This window comes from Euleptes europaea, chromosome 1, assembly GCF_029931775.1.
Source record: "Euleptes europaea isolate rEulEur1 chromosome 1, rEulEur1.hap1, whole genome shotgun sequence".
NCBI lineage: Eukaryota > Metazoa > Chordata > Lepidosauria > Squamata > Sphaerodactylidae > Euleptes > Euleptes europaea.
In genome coordinates this window covers 99,458,631-99,478,450 of record NC_079312.1, presented here as the reverse complement: position 1 = coordinate 99,478,450, position 19,820 = coordinate 99,458,631, and the positions used below count along the sequence as shown (strand labels likewise).

The window sequence follows — 19,820 nt, the reverse complement described above, 5'->3', positions numbered from 1 at the left end:
CATGGAGGAGAGAGCTATTCATGGCTACTAGTAAAAATGGGTACTAGTCTTGATGCATACCTCTTCTCTCCAGGAGGAGCATGGCTATTATATTAGGTGCTGTGGAACACAGGCAGGATGCTGCTGCAGTCTTGTTTGTGGGCCTCCTAGAGCAGGGATGGGGAACCTCAGGCCCGGGGGCCGTATGCGGCCCCTGAGGACATTTTTTGTGGCCCTTGGGAGCTCTGGGGCCCTGCCGCGGAGGCGCGGCATAGGGCGGCCCTCCCTGAGGGTGTTCCTGGGGCCACGGCTTGCAGGGGTGCTGCGGCGCCCTTCGGACCTCCTCTCGCCGACTGACAGATGTTGGTCGGCGAGGAGGGGGAGGCACGCTTCCCCCAAGGTTGCCCCTATAGCTGCAGCGTGCAGGAACGCTGGGGCACACTGTAAGCCCCTCTTGCTGCCTGTCGGCTGTTGAGCAGCGAGGGAGGGGGGAAGAGGCCCGCGGCTCCCGGCGGCAGAGCATCCGCGCAGGAGCCTATCAGGCATCAGGGGACCTTTTGTGAACTCTGGGGCCGGGAAGGCATGGAGCCTGGGGCCAGGTCGCGTGGGGCCGGCAGGTGTGTGTGTGTGGGGGAAGGCTTTTCTCTCTCCCTCTCTTTGTCTCTTTCTTCGTCTGTCTCCCTCCGTCCTTTTCTTTCTCCCTCTCTTTCCATTTCTTTCTCCCTCTCTCCCTTTTCCTCTTTCTCTGTTTTCCTTCCTTCCTCCCTTGCCAATCGACTACAGGGTGCGCCTCCCTGGCGCCTCGTTTGCTCAGGCCCACCGCTGGTTGCCCTCCCGCCTGGGGGGGGGGAGGACCGGGGGATCCCTCCAGGCCTTCTCTGCATGGCCTCCCCTGGAGTTGCCAACCTCCGGAGACCTGGCAACCCTAGCCTCTCCCCCCCACCGGGAGATCTATACCTGGTATGCCCCCCCAATGATGTTATAAATGTGCAAATGGCCCTTGGCAGGAAAAAGGTTCCCCACCCCTGTCCTAGAGGCACCTGGTTTGCCACTATGTGAGCAGACTGCTGGACTTGATGGACCTTGGTCTGATCCAGCATGGCCTTTCTTATGTTGTTATGTTCACTCTGTGCCTACCCATGACTGTATCTGTTTCTGAACCCTGCGTGCCTCTGACTCTGGACTGAACCCTGACTCTTCTCTGAGACTATGGCCATTTATGCATAATAAATTTTGATGCACGCTCACAGCTCTTTTTTAAAATGCGACTTTAAAAATGCCTATTCACTGTCCCAACACAAAAGGAGAAATTGCACGCCCTCACTCACCTGTTTTTTCATTCCTGTTTGCATAGCCATTAGCATGTGCATAGTAAATGCGGCACTATTGTTTTGCATGGTTCCTTCAGGAGATTCTTCTCGGCTGTGGGGGAGCATACACAAAAGGTCGCGTTATAGGGGCTCTTAAGTAATGCAAAGCAGGTATGTGCCAGCTTCGCAGTCACTTCCGTAATGACGGTTCACTGTGAAAAATTAAAAAAAATATATGGGGGGCAATTCAGCCTGGAACGTGCTGCTAATTACCATGCAAAAATGGCCTATGTTTTGCTACTTTGACCTGGACTCTATAGATCACCCGGCTGTGACCTTGGACTGCTTCTGACCATGCTCCTCTGCCTGTAGTCCTGGGACATGACAGGAATAGTCTCTTCTTCCTGCCTCAGCCCCATGTCCTTCGCCAGTAGCCATTGCTCATTGATTCCCACTTGTGTATAATAAACACAAACAAGGACAAATAGAAAAACAAAACATGACCAGAAGCTATCATTAGGTATGTGCAGTTAATCAATGTCTAAGTCACACTGGGGTATCATTATTTCATATTAGTTTACTCCTCTGATTTCAATATTTTTAAAAAAAATCTAAGATGTTCCAAGATGATTTTCAGCCTCTGTATCAAAAAGCCTCAACACAATAACAAAAATAAAATAAGAATATTATAAATCATCCTAAAAAATGGACAAATGAGCACCACTCACTGCCTTAGTTAACCCACTGCCTAAAAGGAGTAGTTTCTGAAAAGGGTGTTTCATATATAGGGCAGAGCTAGAAAGAAGACCCATGTCCCCAACAATTGTTCTTATTTCCAAAAGCATATCCAATTGTCCAGTAATGTATTGAGCCTGAGTACTCATTCCTACAGCCCTCACTGGGTTATGCTTCCCAATACTATTTAACCATACCAATCCATGGTAATTGCTTTGCTGATGTCCTCCCAATGTAGGCTGTAGGCTGTCATTTACTGAAGGTTAACTTGGGAGAGCTTTGGGGTTATTTTAGATGTACCCAAAATTTACCTATACCCATAGGATTTCTAACTATCAGCAGACCTCCATGATATTATGAAAGTTACTTCCTGAATTTTAGGACAGGTTGTGTAGCATGAGAGGATCTCAAGGATGGGGTGGGGGGTAGGGGGACTCTCTCAACTTCTAAGTCCTACTGAGTATGTAAAGTGAGTGGCAGCGTTCTCTGGATCCTAGCTAGAATCCCTCACTACCTCTGTGAAACAGTGCAGCAATACTGAATATCACAATGAAGCATGGGCATCCGTGAATGTATGCACATCCTGTAGACCAAGACTATGAGCCATCAAAAGTCTAGTTCATTCCTTGAAAGAGAGGGAGAGAGAATGATATCATTTAGATAGAAAGTGTAAAATGCTTCTTGTGAAGTCCGCGTGGGGAGGACACACAAGGTCGAGACGGAGCTCCAACAACAACGCTTTATTGTAGTACAGAATAGAACTGAGAACTGTATAACTATGCCCTGCTTAAATGCTCCCCTAGCCCCTGATGGCCGCTCCCCCCCTGATCCGTGATAGGGGGAAAACAACCCCCGGGTCACCAATGGCATGACCCGGCTTAGGGCCAATGGGATGCGTTGGCTCAGCCAATAGCGTGAGTAGGTTTTAGGAGCCTTTGCCCGAGACTCAAGCTCCTAGGTTTACCCTTGCTACGATCCTTGCTATTCACATACATTACACTTCTCTGAAAGAAAATCAGTATGCGCACTTCAGAATCCTCTTCCTTTAAAAGTATGAATGATTTAGAGCATTCATTGTGATGGTCGAAGATCTGCATGCTGAACAGATGTCTGGCTTTTTACCACGGAAGAGGAAAATGACAATTGGGCAGGTGGAGGCAGAAATATGTACCAATTTTGCGGATTACAATATACAAAGCACTTCAAGGGCTCTGATTTCTGTCCGCGCCTTTATTCACGAGAAACGAAAGAGCGCAGACAATCAGGCATATGTTTTGCTGCATAAGTGGAAGGCTAGGGAACAGCGGCAACGCAGGCAAGGAGAAATGAATGCTGAAAAGGGGGATGATTGCTGTAAAACAAAGTAAATAGGTGGTGTTACAATCATGAATCTCTTCCTTCATGCCTCCTTGAGCCCAAAGACGGCTTGTTTTACGAGCTACCTTGCTGCTCTTATTGTAGTGTTTGGGTTTTCTTTTAAATTCAGGAGCAGAAACTCAGCGGGACCTGTGAGGACTCAGCCATCTCCTGGCAGTGCTGCTTCCTTGTCTAGCATCCTCCCCGCTATGGTGCAGGCTGGAGGCAACTGGTCCACTGGCTTATTTGATGTCTGCAGTGACAAGAGAGTTTGTAAGCATTGCGACTGCTCCTTTCCAGTCCTCTTCCACAGCTGTGCTCCCAGGCAGGCGTGGGGGAAGGGAGGTTTTTTATAGACACTGCATGATTGAAGATGAACTCCATCCCGCAAAGGTTGCGGCTGGGGTAATGAAGCTGAGAGGCTGTCAGATGGGAAAAGGGTACAGGGCCAGCCTTGCGCCCTTGACCCAGGCCCATCTGTGCCGTCATCTCCTCCCCCTTTTAAGAGAATCACCTTCAGGAAGCAGATTGCTTGCTCTCTTCTCAAGAGACCATTTTGTTGAACCTAATTTGACCTTACTAAAATGAATCCGGTCACGAGAGTGGATGGTTATCTTTGACTCTCCTGCTCTCCCTAGGCAAAGATACTTAACACCTGCCCGTGTGTTTGGATTTTTAAAATTTCTTTTAAAATTTCTTTTAAAAATAGGTATCGGAACAATATTCCAAGTTTTCAGCTGGGCGGAAGCAGTTCTACTATCACCTTTAGAAGTCTGGGTTGGATTCTGTTGTGGGGCAAATGAAAGGAGTTCATGCAACAGGAACTTTCCTGCCTCCCCCTTCCCCAGCAGCCCCCCCCCACATATCCCCCAAATAACTGAGGGTCAAAGACCAGGGTCTTTGGCGGGTTAGATCCTATGACTCCCTTCTGCTAAGTTGGATCTTCTTCCTCTTCCTCTTCCTCTTCGTAGTTTTCCTTCAAGGAAGAAAGATTTCCTTCAATGGGGAATACCTTTTTCTGATGGAGAAATTGTTCTTGTTGCTGATGAAGGGAGGTCTTTCTCAGTCAGTCAGTCATGTTTATTGTCCATGGCCTTAGGCCTTTACAATCAAGACAATATTACCAAAACTTAATATATATATAAAACCATTACAATTCATAAGATTAAAATACACCAATTTGGCTCCTTTCCTGGGAGGTCTTTCTCTGTAGGTGGAAGACTTGACAGAAGTCATTTGGTCATTTATGCATGGGAGTTTTACCTGAGGTTCGTTGCTTGCTAGACCCACACTTTCCTGTTGGGAATCTATGCACCAGCAGTCTCCAAGCTCAAATCAAGCCCCCGCCCCTTTAAATGCTGCTTTGTAAGTGGCTTACTTTGTAGAGCTTACTGTGACAGAAAATCCCCCCCAACCCAATTGCTGCATAAAAAAGCATTTTAAGAACAAAAAACGGAGTAATCTGAAGGGGGGGGGAAAGAAATCCAAGCCTCAGTTTTAAAAAGCCTTCTGCTCAGAAAGAACTCCAAGGAACCAGGAAGCATTTGAACCCCCGCCTCTTTACATGCTGCTTTGTAATTGGCTATGAGAGAAACCAAGCTTCTGTGTCCCATGCTTTGCCTTGTGCATGGGGATTTCACCCGGGCTGAGCTCAAGGGAGAGGGAAGAATTGGGTTAACAGAGGAATGGGAAGTCCTGGGATTTGTGAGGGCTGGCAGCGAGGTCATCTCTAATGGAGTGAAAACTCATGCATAACTTCAAGGAATAACCGAGACAGATGGGGGGCAAACGTGCGTGAAAGTGCCCATGCATAAATGACCTTAGAATCCAGTTTAGTGGAAAGGAGTCATGGGATCCTATAGTGCTGAAGTCATCACTGGCTTTGATCCAGGTCTACTTGTGTATAAAAAAGGATACCAACATATATCTGGTTGCATAAGAATATGGATGGGAATGTGCTTGCAAAGCAATACATGGATGAATATCTGAATTATGCTTGCAGCTTCCAACCTGGTATTCATATGCATGTCTTTCTGTGTGGGTGCACATCTCCATCACAGGATCAGAGTACGATGTTCTGGCTTCTTCCTGTTTGTCATATGAGCTATTTCTCAAACACTTTTTATGCTATCCTATTTGCATCTGCTTTAAAAATGCTGCTTGGCACTTGGCTACCAATATCCAAGTACAAAAATGCATGCACACACCATCGGATATTACACATGAAAAAGGTCACCTTCCCCTTTAAAAAAATCTAGTTTCCAATCACTGTTTGTATGTATTTTGAAAGGGAAAATACTATTCTATAACATGCATGTTTCCTTTATTGTTAGGGTTGCCAAGTGGCTGTTATTGGTGGGCAATTGCCTGCCAATCCACCCAGCTGCTCTACAGCCATGGCTGTGTGCGCACGCAGGAACACACATGTAATTACAGCATTTCCAGTTTTACTTCTGGAAGCGCCACATCGCCGCGTCTGCTTTTGCACTCAAACCCCCCAAATCAGCTGTGGCAATCCGGCGCTTCCGGAAGTAAAACCGAAAGTGCCGTCACCGTGTGTGCCCATGCGCACATGCAGCCGCTTCAGCCCCACTCCCTAAAACCTCCTGCTAATTTGGAGGGGGGTCCTGGCAACCCTATTTATTGTATTATGTGCATTTTGTACTTGGATATTTGGCAACCAAGTGCAAAGCATTACCTTTGTCTTTAGTAAATCAATAATGTGATATTTCCCATTTTCCTGGACAATACCAGGTAAACTTTATTTTAAAACTGTAAATTACCAGCACCCTTTTCAAAACTAGTTTTTCCTGGGAAGCTACACGGATGGATGCTAAGGGATTCTGAGTGTGCACTCTTTTTTAAGAATATAAGAAATGTTTTGCCGGATCAGTCCTAGGCCCACTGAATCCAGCATTCTTTGCAAATGTACAAGTAACCACCACGGGTGTCGAACTTGTTAAGAGGGCCGGATATGACATAAATGTCACTTGGTCGGGCTGGGCCGGGCCTCGCCAGCCCAGATCAAGTGTGGGTGTGTGTGGCTGCCTCGGCTAGCTCACTGGCCGGATAAGAGCTCTCAAGGGGCTAGAGAATGTTCAATTATTAAAGTTCAGAAGGAGTACATGTCTACATCCTCAGAGAAAGCACACTCCAATAAAAATTAGTGATGTTTCTAAATTTTGAAGGGAACCGACTCGCCAAGAATGAATTCCTCTCAGTTGGATATCACAAACTTTACCTGATCTGAGCCAACATCCTCTGAATATTAGCTCAGCTTGTAGATAATAAAACAACCTTTGCCCTAAATTTATCTTCCAGATACAGAGTATGGGGAGGGGGGAGGTGTTCCTTGGGCCTTCATTAGGACCCTAAACTTTACGTACACAAAGATCCCAAAGAGCCCTGTTTTCCAGGACAAACTATAATTCCCAGAAATATTTGGGTTGCCCTGGGTTGCCAGCTTTGGGTTGGGAAAAACCTGGATATTTTGGGGGTAGAGCCTGAGGGAGGTGGGCTTTGGGGAGGGGAGGGATCTCAGTGGGACATAATTCCACAGAGTCCACCTTCCAAAACGGCCGTTTTCTCCAAGGGAACTGATCTCTGCCACCTGGGGATCAGTTGTAATAGCGGGAGATCTCCAGGCACCACCTGGAGGTTGGAAGCCCTAATGGGAAACTTTCTTTCAGCAAGGCTTTAGGGCTTTCTGAAGGCCTTAGGTTCAGCCTTTCCTTTTTTGCGCCGATTTCTGCTGCTAGAATATAATGCTGGGTGAAAGTGGCAGCTTGTAAGTGCCTCATAAGGAGACTAACGATAGGGAGGCAAGTTTATTCATTCATTCATTTGATTTGATTTCTATCCCGCCCTGTATCCCTGACTGAAGCCGGGCCCAGGATGACTAACAACATAAAATATAGCGATTTCATCAGTAGTAAAACTATACATAATAATCTATAATCATCAAAATAACAACAGTAAGCAGTTGGTAGAACTAATTCATTCCAGTAAATAAAACAAGTGGTGCGCCTTAGAGAGCAGAGCCAAAGAAGCGCAAAACTACAGTTGGCACTCCCCAGATAAGATCATGATTGCATGGGAAGGAGGAAGCAGGGAGGCCAGCTCTGATGGCAATTCCTGGATATTTGGTGGCAGAGTTTGGGGAGGGAACTCAGCAGGGATGTGATTAGGGCTGCCAAGCCTCTGGCTAGCAGCCCTGGTGGCCCTCTGGATCTCCGAGTAGGGTTGCCAACCTCCAGGTAGTAGCTGGAGATCTCCTGCTATTAGAACTGATCTCCAGCCAATAGAGATCAATTCACCTGGAGAAAATGGCCGCTTTGGCAATTGGTCTCTATGACATTGAAGTCCCTCCCCTCCCCAAACCCCACCCTCCTCAGGCCCCACCCCCCAAATCTCCAGGTATTTCCCAACCTGGAGCTGGCAACCCTAGCTCTGAGCTTTCGGGGTACCCATGGTATAATTTGAATCCTGTTGGTTATATATAGAAGATAGGGGTGCGGAGGATTCTGTCATAAGGGTGAGAAGCTAGATGGGCTGACCTCTGTAGGTCCCTTCCAGCTTTATGACTGTGTGAATGTGTGTTGTAAATACAGCTTAGTCTGGTCATAGTTTCCTTCTGGTTGTGCTTCATGATAGGTGCGTGTGGTTCGGTGTGCAGCCTGTGCCTGGAATGTAGCATTGCAAGTCGCTACGGGGAGTGCTTTTGCTTTCCACTCCTGTTGGGATCCACCTTAGCACTGAGAGTTGGGACCAGAGAAAGATACAAGATACATGTAAGTTGGTGTACGATTTCTATCCAGCTCCCATAAAGCACCAGGCCATAGGCACCAGATTTTATCCGTCTCCCTCTGCTTCATGCCTGATAGATGCTATTGCTGTAAATTAAAATCTGTCATGGCAGGTTGCACTTAAGTATAATAATTAGGGTTGCCGGCTCCAGGTTGGGAAATACCTGGAGATTTTGGGGGTGGAGCTTGAGGAGGACGGGGTTTGGGGAGGGTCTTCAGTGGGGTATAATGCCATAGAACTCACCTTCCAAAGCAGCCATTTTTTCCAGGTGAACAGATCTCTTATCACCTGGAGATCAGTTGTAATAGTGGGAGATCCCCAGCCACTACATGAACGTTGGCCGCCCTAACAATAATACATACCAACAATTAGTGAGGACCTAAAATCTTTGCAGGGGTGACAAGTTCACTTTGAGCACAGCATAAAACCTTAACAGTGCACCTGCCAGCCACATTTCCTGACCTTTCTAAAGATCTGACATCTCTCGAGTTGGGGGCAAATATTCTTTTCCCCTGTTAGCTTCGTACCTTCTTAAAGCCAATGCTTTTTTTTCTTTTTTTTAAAATGGCTGGTACTCATATATAAGGTTGTGCCAATTTCCACAAATTCCCCCCTCAGGACTCAGAAGAACATTAAAAGAGGGTACCAATACTCAGTACCAGAGATTACCACCACACACGCACACACACACACACACACACACACACACACACACACACACACGTTTAAATCAGAGCAAATGCATTAAACCTTTGAAATGGCCTCTTTTTAGGCACAGATGAGAAGGCAGCATTTATTTTATAAGGGCACATCAGCCCCAAGCAAACACCTATGTTTTTAAAGTAATGAATAAGCGGAGAAGCCCTGGGAGGAGAGTTGCTTGACTCTTTTCCGGCCTGTTGTGTTTCTCCTCAAAAATAATCCGTTGAACTGCCCTCCCAGAGGGGTTCCAGATGTGTCTTTATAAACAGACATCTGGAATTCCATACATTAAAAAGCAACTGGGAGAGATTCTGAATGAGAAAATGGCGGCGGGTGTATGTGTGTTAAGCACCCTCTATCCCTCCCACTGCTTCTGCTTCTCTGCTTCAATTTCCCTCCAAAAGCTGCTGAGCTCTTTTTAAGAATGCCACAGGGGAAGTTTGTTTAATTTTTTTTTTTAAGTAATGAATAATAGCAGTTTTTTGTAGTGGCAAAATTGTATCGAGCAAAAGTTCATATGGAGAAGAAAAAACCATTTGCCATATAATCAGGAAGATGGACAAAACAATTCTCCTGTAACTGTAGAATTTGTGTTGAAATTTACTGTGGAGGCCTGGCCTTCTGACCTGTTACCGAGTCCTCTTGAGGGGTCAGCAGAAATCAAGTAAAGGCATTTTCTCTATATCGTTATTTGGAAAGTTACAACATGAAAATTTGTTTCCATCATGTTAATTCTACATTCTCCAGAACTTTGTTGTGTGGTGGAAAGGAAAGTCGGCATGTTCGGAAGTTAAGGTTTCTAACCTCCAGGTGGGGCCTGGAGTTCTCTCAGAATTACAACTCATCTCCAGATTACAGAGATCAATTCACCTGGAGAAAATGGCAGCTTTGGAGGGCGGGCTCTATGGCACCCCATCCTTGCTGAGCTCCCTCTTCTACCCAGACTCTACCCTCCCTGTGCTCCACTCCCAAATCTTCAGGAATTTCCCAGCTCAGAGTTGGCAACTCTATCAGGAGTTGATGAAAAAAACTGGTGCTTACTGCATATCTGAAGAGGAATCACTCTATGGGCGAAAACGCATGGTCGCTTTATCCTCCTTTAATCCCCGTTTCAGCCAGGATTCAGCCTGGATCGAACGCATGCGTTTCGCCTAATGTGCGTTCGATCCTGGCTAAAACAGGGATTAAAGGAGGATAAAGTGACCATGCGTTTTCGCCCTATTTCATTTGGTGTGAGATGTGACCCAAGGATCCATTATAAGCTCCTATTCTAAAAATACTAAAAAGTAACCTCTGTGTGTGTGTGTGTGTGTGTGTGTGTGTGTGTGTGTAAAAGTGAGCCCATATGGTATAGTGGTTAGAGTGCTGGATCAAGAACTGGAAAAAAACAGGTACGAATTGCAGCTCTGCCATGGAAGCTTGTTGGGTGACCTTGGCCTAGTCAAACATTCTCAGCCTAACCTCACATGGCTGTCCGGGGATAAAATGGAGGAGAGGAAGAAGTCTGTAAGCTGCCTTGGAGAAAAAAGTGTGGTATAAATGAAGAAAAGAGAGAAAGATTCAGATTGGGACTTTGATGCTGGGAGAAAGAGATTTAACTCTTCTTCTTGTGCCATTCTTCTACTCTGTTCCTAGGGTTGCCAGGTTCCTCTTCACCACCAGAGGGAAGTTTTTGGGGCGGAGGCTGAGGAGGGTGGGGTTTGAAGAGGGGAGGGACTTCTTTTTTTAATACATTTTTTATTATTTTTCCAAAATTATTAATCACATAGTTTAACAATGACATAAACAGTAAAAAGTAAAAACAAATAGGTAACATTGTTAAAAAAATTATATATAATAAAAAGTTGTTGACTTCCCCTACACCTCCCTTCATCTTGTGATAAATTAGTAATCTCTTTTGCACAAAATTCTAATCCTAATACTATTGTTAATATTTATTAATCTCTTTGACAATTATATTTTTCAAGAAAAAAAGATTAATAGTTAATAATATCATATAAAGGAAAGAAAAAAGGAAATAAGAATAGAAGGAAGAAGAAGAGAAATAACAAATCTCACTAATAATAAATGGATTAGTATAATAAAAAGCATGTAATTACTTCCATTTAAAAATTAATTATTTTGTAAGTCCTCCATTTCTCCCTAACACTCATTTAAAACATATTGTTTTTCTAGTAAATTGATATCATATATAGTTCTATTTCCATTATAACCAATCCTTTTAACCAGTTCCTTTTCGATCTTAGCCAGAAGAGACACTAGACTCTTTTAAATTAGTCCCTTTGTCCGGAATTTCCAGCATTTCTTTCTTTCCCACATTAGCAGTAATCGTCTAAGAGCATCCTTGGAGATTGTTGGTAAAGTCTCTTCTGCAGATAGATAATTTCCATAGTAAATCCATGTTGCAATATCTTCCATCCCAAATTCAAAGAAAAAGATCCTGACAGCCCCAGTTTTTCTACTCATTAAATCCTCCAAGCAGGTGTTGAAAAGTTCATCAAGCAGATTAAGGGGACAGAAGTCAAAATCACTCACATTCAAATCCATTGTTGTCAAATGGGCTATTGCAGATTTTTATTGTAATTCCTCATTTCCTTTGCAGTGTTCTTCTGTTCTTCATCTCTCTTGTCAGCTAGAGGGCCCTCTAGTCCAGTTTTTGATTAATAAATTGAAATGATGTTCAGTTTTTGATTAATAAATTGAAATGAAGTGCTCATCAAAGCAGTTCCATCTGTGTAATCAGATATTCCATGGTTGCTACTTCTGAAAATTTCTGTTAAGGCTCAGTTAATAAGATCCAGGAAAATTCCAGTGTAGTAAATAACAAGGAGGTGCTGCAAGAATCAGAGTCATAGACCTTCTGTCTTCTTTGTGGTCAGGAACTTGGGAAATATTTGCCAGTTACACACTAATACCACACTTCCGATTCCAAGTTCTTTGACTCTCTCGCGATGATAGATTGTTTCCGGGAAGGACGTGGCAGGAAAGCTTGTTTAGTTAGAAAGTCTACTCTTCGGGGTGGGGGTTTCACTCCTCCCTCTCCTTTATACGTAGTAGTTCCTGATTGGCAACTGAAGCGTCTTTCAAAAATCTTAGTTGTTATGTCTTCCCACTGATCAAATTGATAAGATCCCTGCCGGGTTATCAGATCTTTTCTTGTCATTAAAGAGTCATTTAAACATTGAGCGGGGAGATACGGATTCGACTAATGTATTTAGCAGTCTCCTGGGACTTCCAAATCCAGGTAAAACAAAAGAGTTCTTTTAAACTTACTCAGATTTTAGGAGAGTAGGTATTCTTGCTTCTGTATAGTTGCTAGATGGTAATAGATAGGGGAGAGCGAAGCCAAAATTCCAAAGAGACGTCTGCGACGATTTATTACTCCTCACGCTGACGGGACTACTACTGAATCTCCAAAGTCATAAACCTCAGAGAGTTCAGGAGTTAAACCGCTCTTCATCAGCTGCAGATTTCCTGATACCCGTTCCACTATTTAGGAATCGGGAGGAGCGCGTTGACACCCCTATTTAAGATGTTTCTTGGTTCTCCTCCGGGAGCCCCCGGCGAGACGAGTGCTTTGCTCAGCTGCCCTAGCGGAAGTCCGAGAGGGGAGGGACTTCAATGCTATAGAGTCCAATTGCCAAAGTGGCCATTTTCTCCAGGTGAACTGATCTCTATCGGCTGGAGATCAGTTGTAATAGCAGGAGATCTCCAGTCCAGCTAGTACCTGGAGGTTTAAGAATAAACCCTCAATGAAGGAAAAAAACTTCAGTAACGTGACCACAATATGCTTACTCAATTTTATAGGTTTTTAAATACTCATTATTAACACAATCCCTCATTTATGCTATTTAGAACAAGTAAGAACAGGACTAAGATGTACAAACAACGTTACAAAAATCCAACAGCTGTTATATAAAGCCCAGCTTGGTATGAAGCTGCACAAAAAAACCTGTAGAAAGTTCTGGTGATTGATGTATCATATGCGGAACAAGGAATTCAACTGTGATCTTCCGTCGTTCTTATTCCATTCATAACGTGATTTATAGGCGTTGAATAACCCAATCCTTATATTGTGATCCCAGCTCCGTTTGTCGTTATAATGGGCTATAACTTAAGTCCAAATTCCTTGGATATTGACCTCGGCTGTAACATAGCATATATACAAAAAGTGCACTTCGTGTTGGAACAACTCCGGCGTGATAATGTGGATCCTGCATGTCACGTCGGTATGTGAGTGCACTGCGAAGTGCACTGATTAATTAAGGGGGTGCCACCCCACTACAATTTGACAAGATCCCGGTTCTATCTTGTTTCGATGGCTTCTTCAGAATGTATTGTACATTATATCCGACTGAAACTTTGCAGTTCACCCAGTAAGACTCGTATGAAGCTGCTGCAGGAGCATTTAGCCTAAGCACAGATCTAAGCACATAGGTGATCCTCTAGGGTACCAGATTTTGAGGGACACCAAAAAAGCAAGAGGGACCTCCTCTACTTCTCAGTTTACTTTCTATGGAATGGAGGAGCACTAAAGTCATGACGTGCCTTGGGCACCAAAAAACCTTGGTTTGGCTGTGCTTGCTGGAGTTCTTCAAGCAGAAATGGGACAGCCGTCTGTTGAGGGTGCTCTAGCTTTGGATTTCCAGAACTGAGCAGGCGGCTGAATTGGATGGTCTGTAAGACCCTTCTAGCTGTGTGACTATATCTTCTGGGGCCACAGCTCATTCGGCTCGTCGTTGAGCAAACTGGTGCTTCGAAAGAATTTGTCCTCTCATGTAAGTATGACATGGCCCAGGAACACGTCATTGTCACCTATGATGGGCTGGGCAAAGGGTGGGGAACCAGCGCTAGCTCAGCTGAAGGTGCATGTGGAATACATTTGTGATATATGCTGTACGGAGTAGATCTAATCCTCATGCAAAAAACAAGTTACTGCCCCTTAGTTGTGAGCAATAAAGGCCAATTTAAACAGGATGCTGGCGAGACAAAAACACGAACCGGTTGCACTTTGCTCTTGCACAGTATCTCATTTAAATTGGGCTGCTGCCCATGCAAAGCAGTTACCTGTGCTGAGTAAGCATGCCAGAGACTGGTAGGATGGGCAAGTGTTGTGTTGGTGTGCTAACTAAGCCTGTGCATCTGGTTTTGCCCAGGTAGCAGCCCAGTTTAAACAAAAAGCTGTTAGAATGCAAAGTCCCACAGGTCTGAATCAACCCTCTAACTCTGTGGCAAGTGACATGTTGTCACTTTTATGCGTGCAGAATAGGGAGTGACATACGTGTCAAAGCACACACTACTGTATCATGTTGTCCCAGAAGCTGCTTGGAGCAAGAGGGATGGGCCGAGGTTCTCTCTCTAGGGCGGCAGATGGATCTGCACTCCTTCACTCCTTTCAGCGTATTCCATTTGACACCTCCTCCCCCAGGACAGCTCAGGTATGGTAAACGCTGCTTCCCCTCTGGTTATGGAAGTTCTCAACTTGGAAGAGTGCAGAATATCTCCCCTTTGATTCCCCTTTACCATGAAGAGACAACTGCCGGGACGAGCAAGCGAGTCTGAGATGCATAAACACCGTGTTAGAGTTTTAAAAGCTGTTGTTCAACTATATCATTCAAATAGAAGAGAAAGAGGCGTAATAGATGTTGTTGACTTGTCATAAAAGAAAAGTGCTACAAAAGAATGGGAAAGGTTGCCTACGAATTCAGGGCAAACGGGACTGGAGGCCAAAGAGTGTAGGCTGCTCCATGCAGATGGAAAGAGCTGGAGCAGCAGCTTGGCATGCACTGGGTGGTGGCTGGGCTGGAAATTAAATGGCATGTGTGTTCAGCCAAAGAAAAAGCAGTGGGGTTGGCTGAGTCAAAATGGGAAAGGCCTGCAAGGTGTAATAAGCAGAATTCCAAAAATAAATTAGCTAAACCTATTGCCTAACTTCCATGTTCCTTCACTAGGGTTGCCAGCTCCAAGTTGGGAAATACCAGGAGGTTTTGGAGGAGGAGTCTGAGGAGGGCAGATCTCTATCACCTGCAGATCAGTTGTAATAATGGGAGATATCCAGCCACCACCTGAAGGTTGGCAACCCCTATCCTTGACTCTTCTCTGACTCCAACAGGCAAGGCTGGCGTCAGGGGCAGCTGTTAGGGCCCAGGGAAAAGGATGATGTCAACATAGGTGATAGAGAGTATGAGCACAAGCTAAAAAAAGATGGAAATGTTTATAAAAAAGCCAAGGCACTGATGTATAGGGTTGCCAGGTCCCTCTTCACCACCAGCAGCAGGTTTTTGGCGCAGAGCCTGAGGAGGGTGGGGTTTGGGGAGGGGAGGGACTTTGATGCCACAGAGTCCAATCGGCAAAGTGGCCATTTTCTCTAGGGGGTATTCTTCACGGAGATTTGCTGCTGTTTTGATGCTGATTTGCGTCGGAGTCAAATGTTGGTTATTCACTGCAGAGCTGTGTTCCCCCCCCCTTAGCAAAATAAGCCGGGTTAAAAGAGAGGCAATCCAAACCACCTTTGAAACAATCTTTCCTGTGGACACGTGTTTTGTTGCACGGATGCCCATGAAAAAATGTTTGCTTTGCTCCCCGGGACGTCTCCTTTCTCCTCCCTCAAGAACGGTGATTGGTTGGGGAGTTTCGTGCTCGGTGTGCTAGACCAGGTCGTCTTGGGTTACTGCCGGCTACTGGTCTTGAGAGCAGGCTGTTATCTCTGGAATGCAGGAATCCGGGGAAGTCCCGCCAGGAGCTGGAAACCAAAATAAAGTCGGCGTGCAGAGGGGAAGTCAAAAGTCCGGTCCAAGGGTCAGAAGTCCGTTTAACAAAGTCTAGGAGCGTCAGCAACAAAAGTCAGAGATCCTTTGCAACAATTGCTTTCGCAACGTCTGTCTGTTCCAAGCCTGGTTTTAAGCTGTTTCCCTTTGCCTTAGGTCTCATCCTCAGACAGCTCACAGTCTTGGAGCCATCTTCTTAGTGCCTGTAAACGCGCACTTCTCCTTTTACTTTGTAACTGCATTCTTCCTTTTTGCCTTTGCTGTTGTTGAGTGTCTTCAGGTGAGCTGGGTGGGTCCTGCTTCTGTGGAGTTACAGCTGCATCTGGTTGTGCCGAAGGAGGTGATTCTGTGTTTACTTCCAAATCCTCAGCAGGGCTGGTGTTTACTCCTACCTGTTGCCCTTCGCCCTGCCCTGCATTCTCAGCTGCCTGAGGTGCAATGCCCATTATTTCTCCCTGCTCAGGCTCTTCCTCTGATGATGCTTCGCCTGTTGAAGCCTGGGCCATGACACTCGGACAAGAATACCGCCCCTTTGGCTGTCTGCCTGCCTGCCTAGAATCCTGGCACTTCTCTCCCTCCGTCCCCGCACGCCTTCCCCGCCCCTCGCCCGGGATGGGTCTTGGAGCTGGGCCCACACCTCTAAGCCCAGGGGGACGTTGGACGGACGGCTCCAGGGGGAGACTGGCGGGGCCACGCCATGTGCTCCTCGTGCGCTGGGGGTGGTGGTGGTGGCAGCTCAGTCTAGGGCAGTGGGGGGATCTTCAAGAGAAGGGGCTGTTGGCCCTTCTGCCCCAAAGGGGAGGGGGGATTTTTGAGAATTCGGATGGGAAAAATGTGCATCCTGAGAGCGGAAAACCCAAGTCAAAACTCCCTCCCATCACTCTTCTGAAGAGGGGCAGCCAGCCTCCTCTTATCTCCCTCCTCTCTCTCGATGCACTGTGGCCGGATCATGGCCAGCGCAATCCAGGGGCCTTCTTTCCTCTCCCCCCCTCGCCATGCACACTGGCTGGATCGGGGCTGGCACGCAAGCTAGGAGCCCTCCTGTCTCTCACGATGCAATGTGGCCGGATCATGGCCAGCGCGCAATCCAGGGGCCTTCTTTCCTCTCCCCCCCTCGCCATGCACACTGGCTGGATTGGGGCTGGCACGCAAGCTAGGAGCCCTCCTGTCTTTCATGATGCAATGTGGCTGGATCATGGCCAGCGCGCAATCCAGGGGCCTTCTTTCCTCTCCCCCACCCCGCCATTCCCACTTTCAGCTAAACACTTCTCTGGGCACATGGATTCCCTGCCCCCCCCCCAATCCTGTCTATCATTAAAGGGCAATGGGTTCCACACCTATAGAAAATAGAGGGAAGCTTTGAGGAAAGCGCTGTCTTGCCCCCCCCCCCCCAATTTGGAATCTGACTGTTCCCAAAGCAGAACAGAGCAAGGGTGGAAGAAAAATGGAGAGGGACTGGTGCTTGTTTTTTGCACTGGGTCTGGTGAACCGCAGGAGGTAATCTGCTGGGCGGAGCTGGGCGGAGCTGGGGGCAGGCATAAACAATGAGCCTGTTGGAAGGGGAGGGCTCCTGCAAAAGGGACAGACCAAACCGTTGTCAAATACAGCGTGCTTTGTTCCCATGAAAAACCAAAAGTACAGATAATTGATGGGGATAAATTGCGGCCATGAAAAAAACATTTAAATCATGTTTTTCTTTAGTCCGTGGCAAAACAGAAACAAAATCTACCGTGAAGAATGCCCCATCTAGGTGAACTGACCTCTATCGGCTGGAGATCAGTTGTAATAGCAGGAGATCTCCAACCACCATTTGGAGGATAGCAACCCTACTGATGTTGGTCTTGTTTGGGTTTGTCTATTTTTTTTCTATTAAAAATATTAATCCTGTGGAGGCAGAAGTGCTCAGATAGCCTTTTAAAGATTCAGCAAAGGGTGTGGGCGTGGTGCGTTGGTGACATCAATAATGACACAGAAATAACTAAGAGGTGCCGCTGACACGCCAAACTTTCTCAATAAACAAATGATCCTGTATTTGAATTGGGAAATGTGGAGACCACACAAAACCAGCTTTGGATAAACTGATGCAAAACATAATCTTGGGCATTTGAAAATATGCCTTGGCTCTATTATGGAAAAGTAATCAGGTTTAGCGCTTAGTGGACCAGAGAAAAGCAATATTACCAGCCTTCCTCACAATGCTGGGTAAGGTTAGAGGTTGACTATTCTGTAGAAGCAGCAAGGCTAGGCCCCCTCCCCCAGCAAATAATAACTTTCCGTAAATAAACTTCCTTGTACTTTCCTCCAACCATTTCTCTTATATTTTCTGTGTATACTGTGTATTCTGTGTTTCCCTTTCCATTAGCTTCTAGACCTCTGATTGTGTGAGCCAATCTCCCTGCAAATATTTAAGGTGGCAAATATTTATAGTTGTTCCAATACATCATCGCTAACCTGTGGCATGCTGCTAACTCCGTAACCCATCCCCACCCCATCGTAAGCTGGCACCAGTCACTTCCGTAACTTCCACTGTTAACACATACAGTGCAGCAGTATTACTAGGGTTGCTAACCTCCAGGTTGTGGCTGGAGATCTCCTGCTGTTACAACTGATCTCTAGGCGGCAGAGGCACAGATTTATTTTAACTAAAACATTTATTAGCTGCCTTTCTACCTTGTGGAACTCAAGGGGGCTTACAATGTAAATGCAATAATTATAAAAAATGCATTGAAGACCACAATTTAAAATCACAACGAGGACTGCCAATAAATTAAAAACAACAACAACTAAATTAGTCAAATGCAGCCCTAAATAAAATTGTCTTCAACTGCCTCCTAAAGATAGAAACTGAGTGGGCCAGGCACACCTCCCTGGGGAGGTTGTTCCATAACTGTGGAACAAAAACACTGCAAAAAACTATAGAAAGGAACCATTTTGTATAATCGAGTGGTACCTCAATAAAATGGAAGCAAACAGGCAATAGCTGTGTCAGGGGAGGGGCAAGCCCATTTGTGCATCATGTCCACAATGCATATCCATCAAATAGGAACCTTTCCTGTTTATAGCTAACACTATAATCTACAAACTACGTAAAGATTCTGATATGTGAACCAGTGGTTGTAGCATCAGACTAGGAGATGGGAGACCCATGTTTGAATCCCCACTCTGCCAACAAAGTTCACTGGGTGACATTGAGCCATCCACATGTTCTCAGCCTAATCTGCCTGACAGGATTTACGGGATAAAATGAAAGCAGGGGGAGGCAGGGTATAAGTATCTAAATAAATACATCCATTCTAATGTGATGAAGTTCTGTTTTGTCTCCCCTGCCCCTCCAGGGAACCCTATGTGAAGACTGGATGGCAGTTCATTGCTGCTGGCCTTTTGCAGTCTGTCAAGTGGCCCGAGAAATGAAGAGGAGACCGGTATTCCAGGTCTGTGAAATAAACCCATCATCTTCTCCTCCTTTGGTCAAAGATGCTCTAGCTTGAAAAACAAACAAAAAACTTTCAGATGTGAAACTTCTTTGTTCATGGTACTTTCCCTCCTGTCCCCTGAAATGGTAACAATGGCTATTTTTAGAAATAAAAATGCATTCACGTGTCAGAGAGCAATTCCTCCTCTTGGGTTCCCGTCAGAAAGGCATAAGGGTTAGATCCACCGACAACACCAGAAGCAGCCAGAGTGCCAGAGCAAAACCGTGTCAGTGTGTGTTAAAGTGGTTCGCTGACCCTGGGATTTTATGGATGCATCTGCGTGGATTTATGTGGAATCAGAGTTGTCCTTACAGATGGAGGTCCTGCAAGCCATGTGCAGGCTTGTGCTGGTCTTCTTCCCCGCCTGTTATTTAGGGGAGGACCCGTGGATCGGGCCCATGGGCATTCAAAAATCATTGCAAGTTGATCTTGCTAATCAGTTTTTTATTTGGTTCTTTGAGTGGTTCTTTTCTCTTCTGGTAGAAAAAAAAACCCTATTATATGTATTTCACATGATGATAAAAATTTGTATCACAGAGTTGCTACAACGGTTAATTGTACATATTATAAGTGTATACATTAAACAAACCTCCCTATATCCTTCTGCAGTTGCCAGCTCTGTGTTGCGAAATACCTGGAGATTTTGAGGGTGGAGCCTGTGGAGGGTGGGGTTTGGGGAGGGGAAGAACTTC

General features: G+C 45.7%; 1 protein-coding gene across 1 annotated transcript; it reads left to right on the top strand.

Annotated features, from left to right (window-relative positions):
• Positions 1–3,589: 3,589 nt before the first annotated feature.
• On the top strand, positions 3,590–19,143 carry PLAC8L1 (PLAC8 like 1). Its single transcript, XM_056847787.1, has 3 exons — positions 3,590–3,653; positions 8,034–8,170; positions 18,991–19,143. The coding sequence occupies exons 1-3, from the start codon at positions 3,590–3,592 to the stop codon at positions 19,141–19,143; spliced, it is 354 nt and encodes a 117-aa protein (XP_056703765.1).
• Positions 19,144–19,820: the final 677 nt, after the last annotated feature.

Coding starts and splice junctions, on each gene's coding strand:
- PLAC8L1 (XM_056847787.1), top strand. CDS start 3,590: ATGGTGCAGGCTGGAGGCAACTGGTCCACTGGCTTATTTGATGTCTGC. Junction 3,654..8,033: donor CTGCAGTGACAAGAGAGTTT/GTAAGCATTGCG, acceptor GCTTCATGATAG/GTGCGTGTGGTTCGGTGTGC. Junction 8,171..18,990: donor GAGAAAGATACAAGATACAT/GTAAGTTGGTGT, acceptor CTGCCCCTCCAG/GGAACCCTATGTGAAGACTG.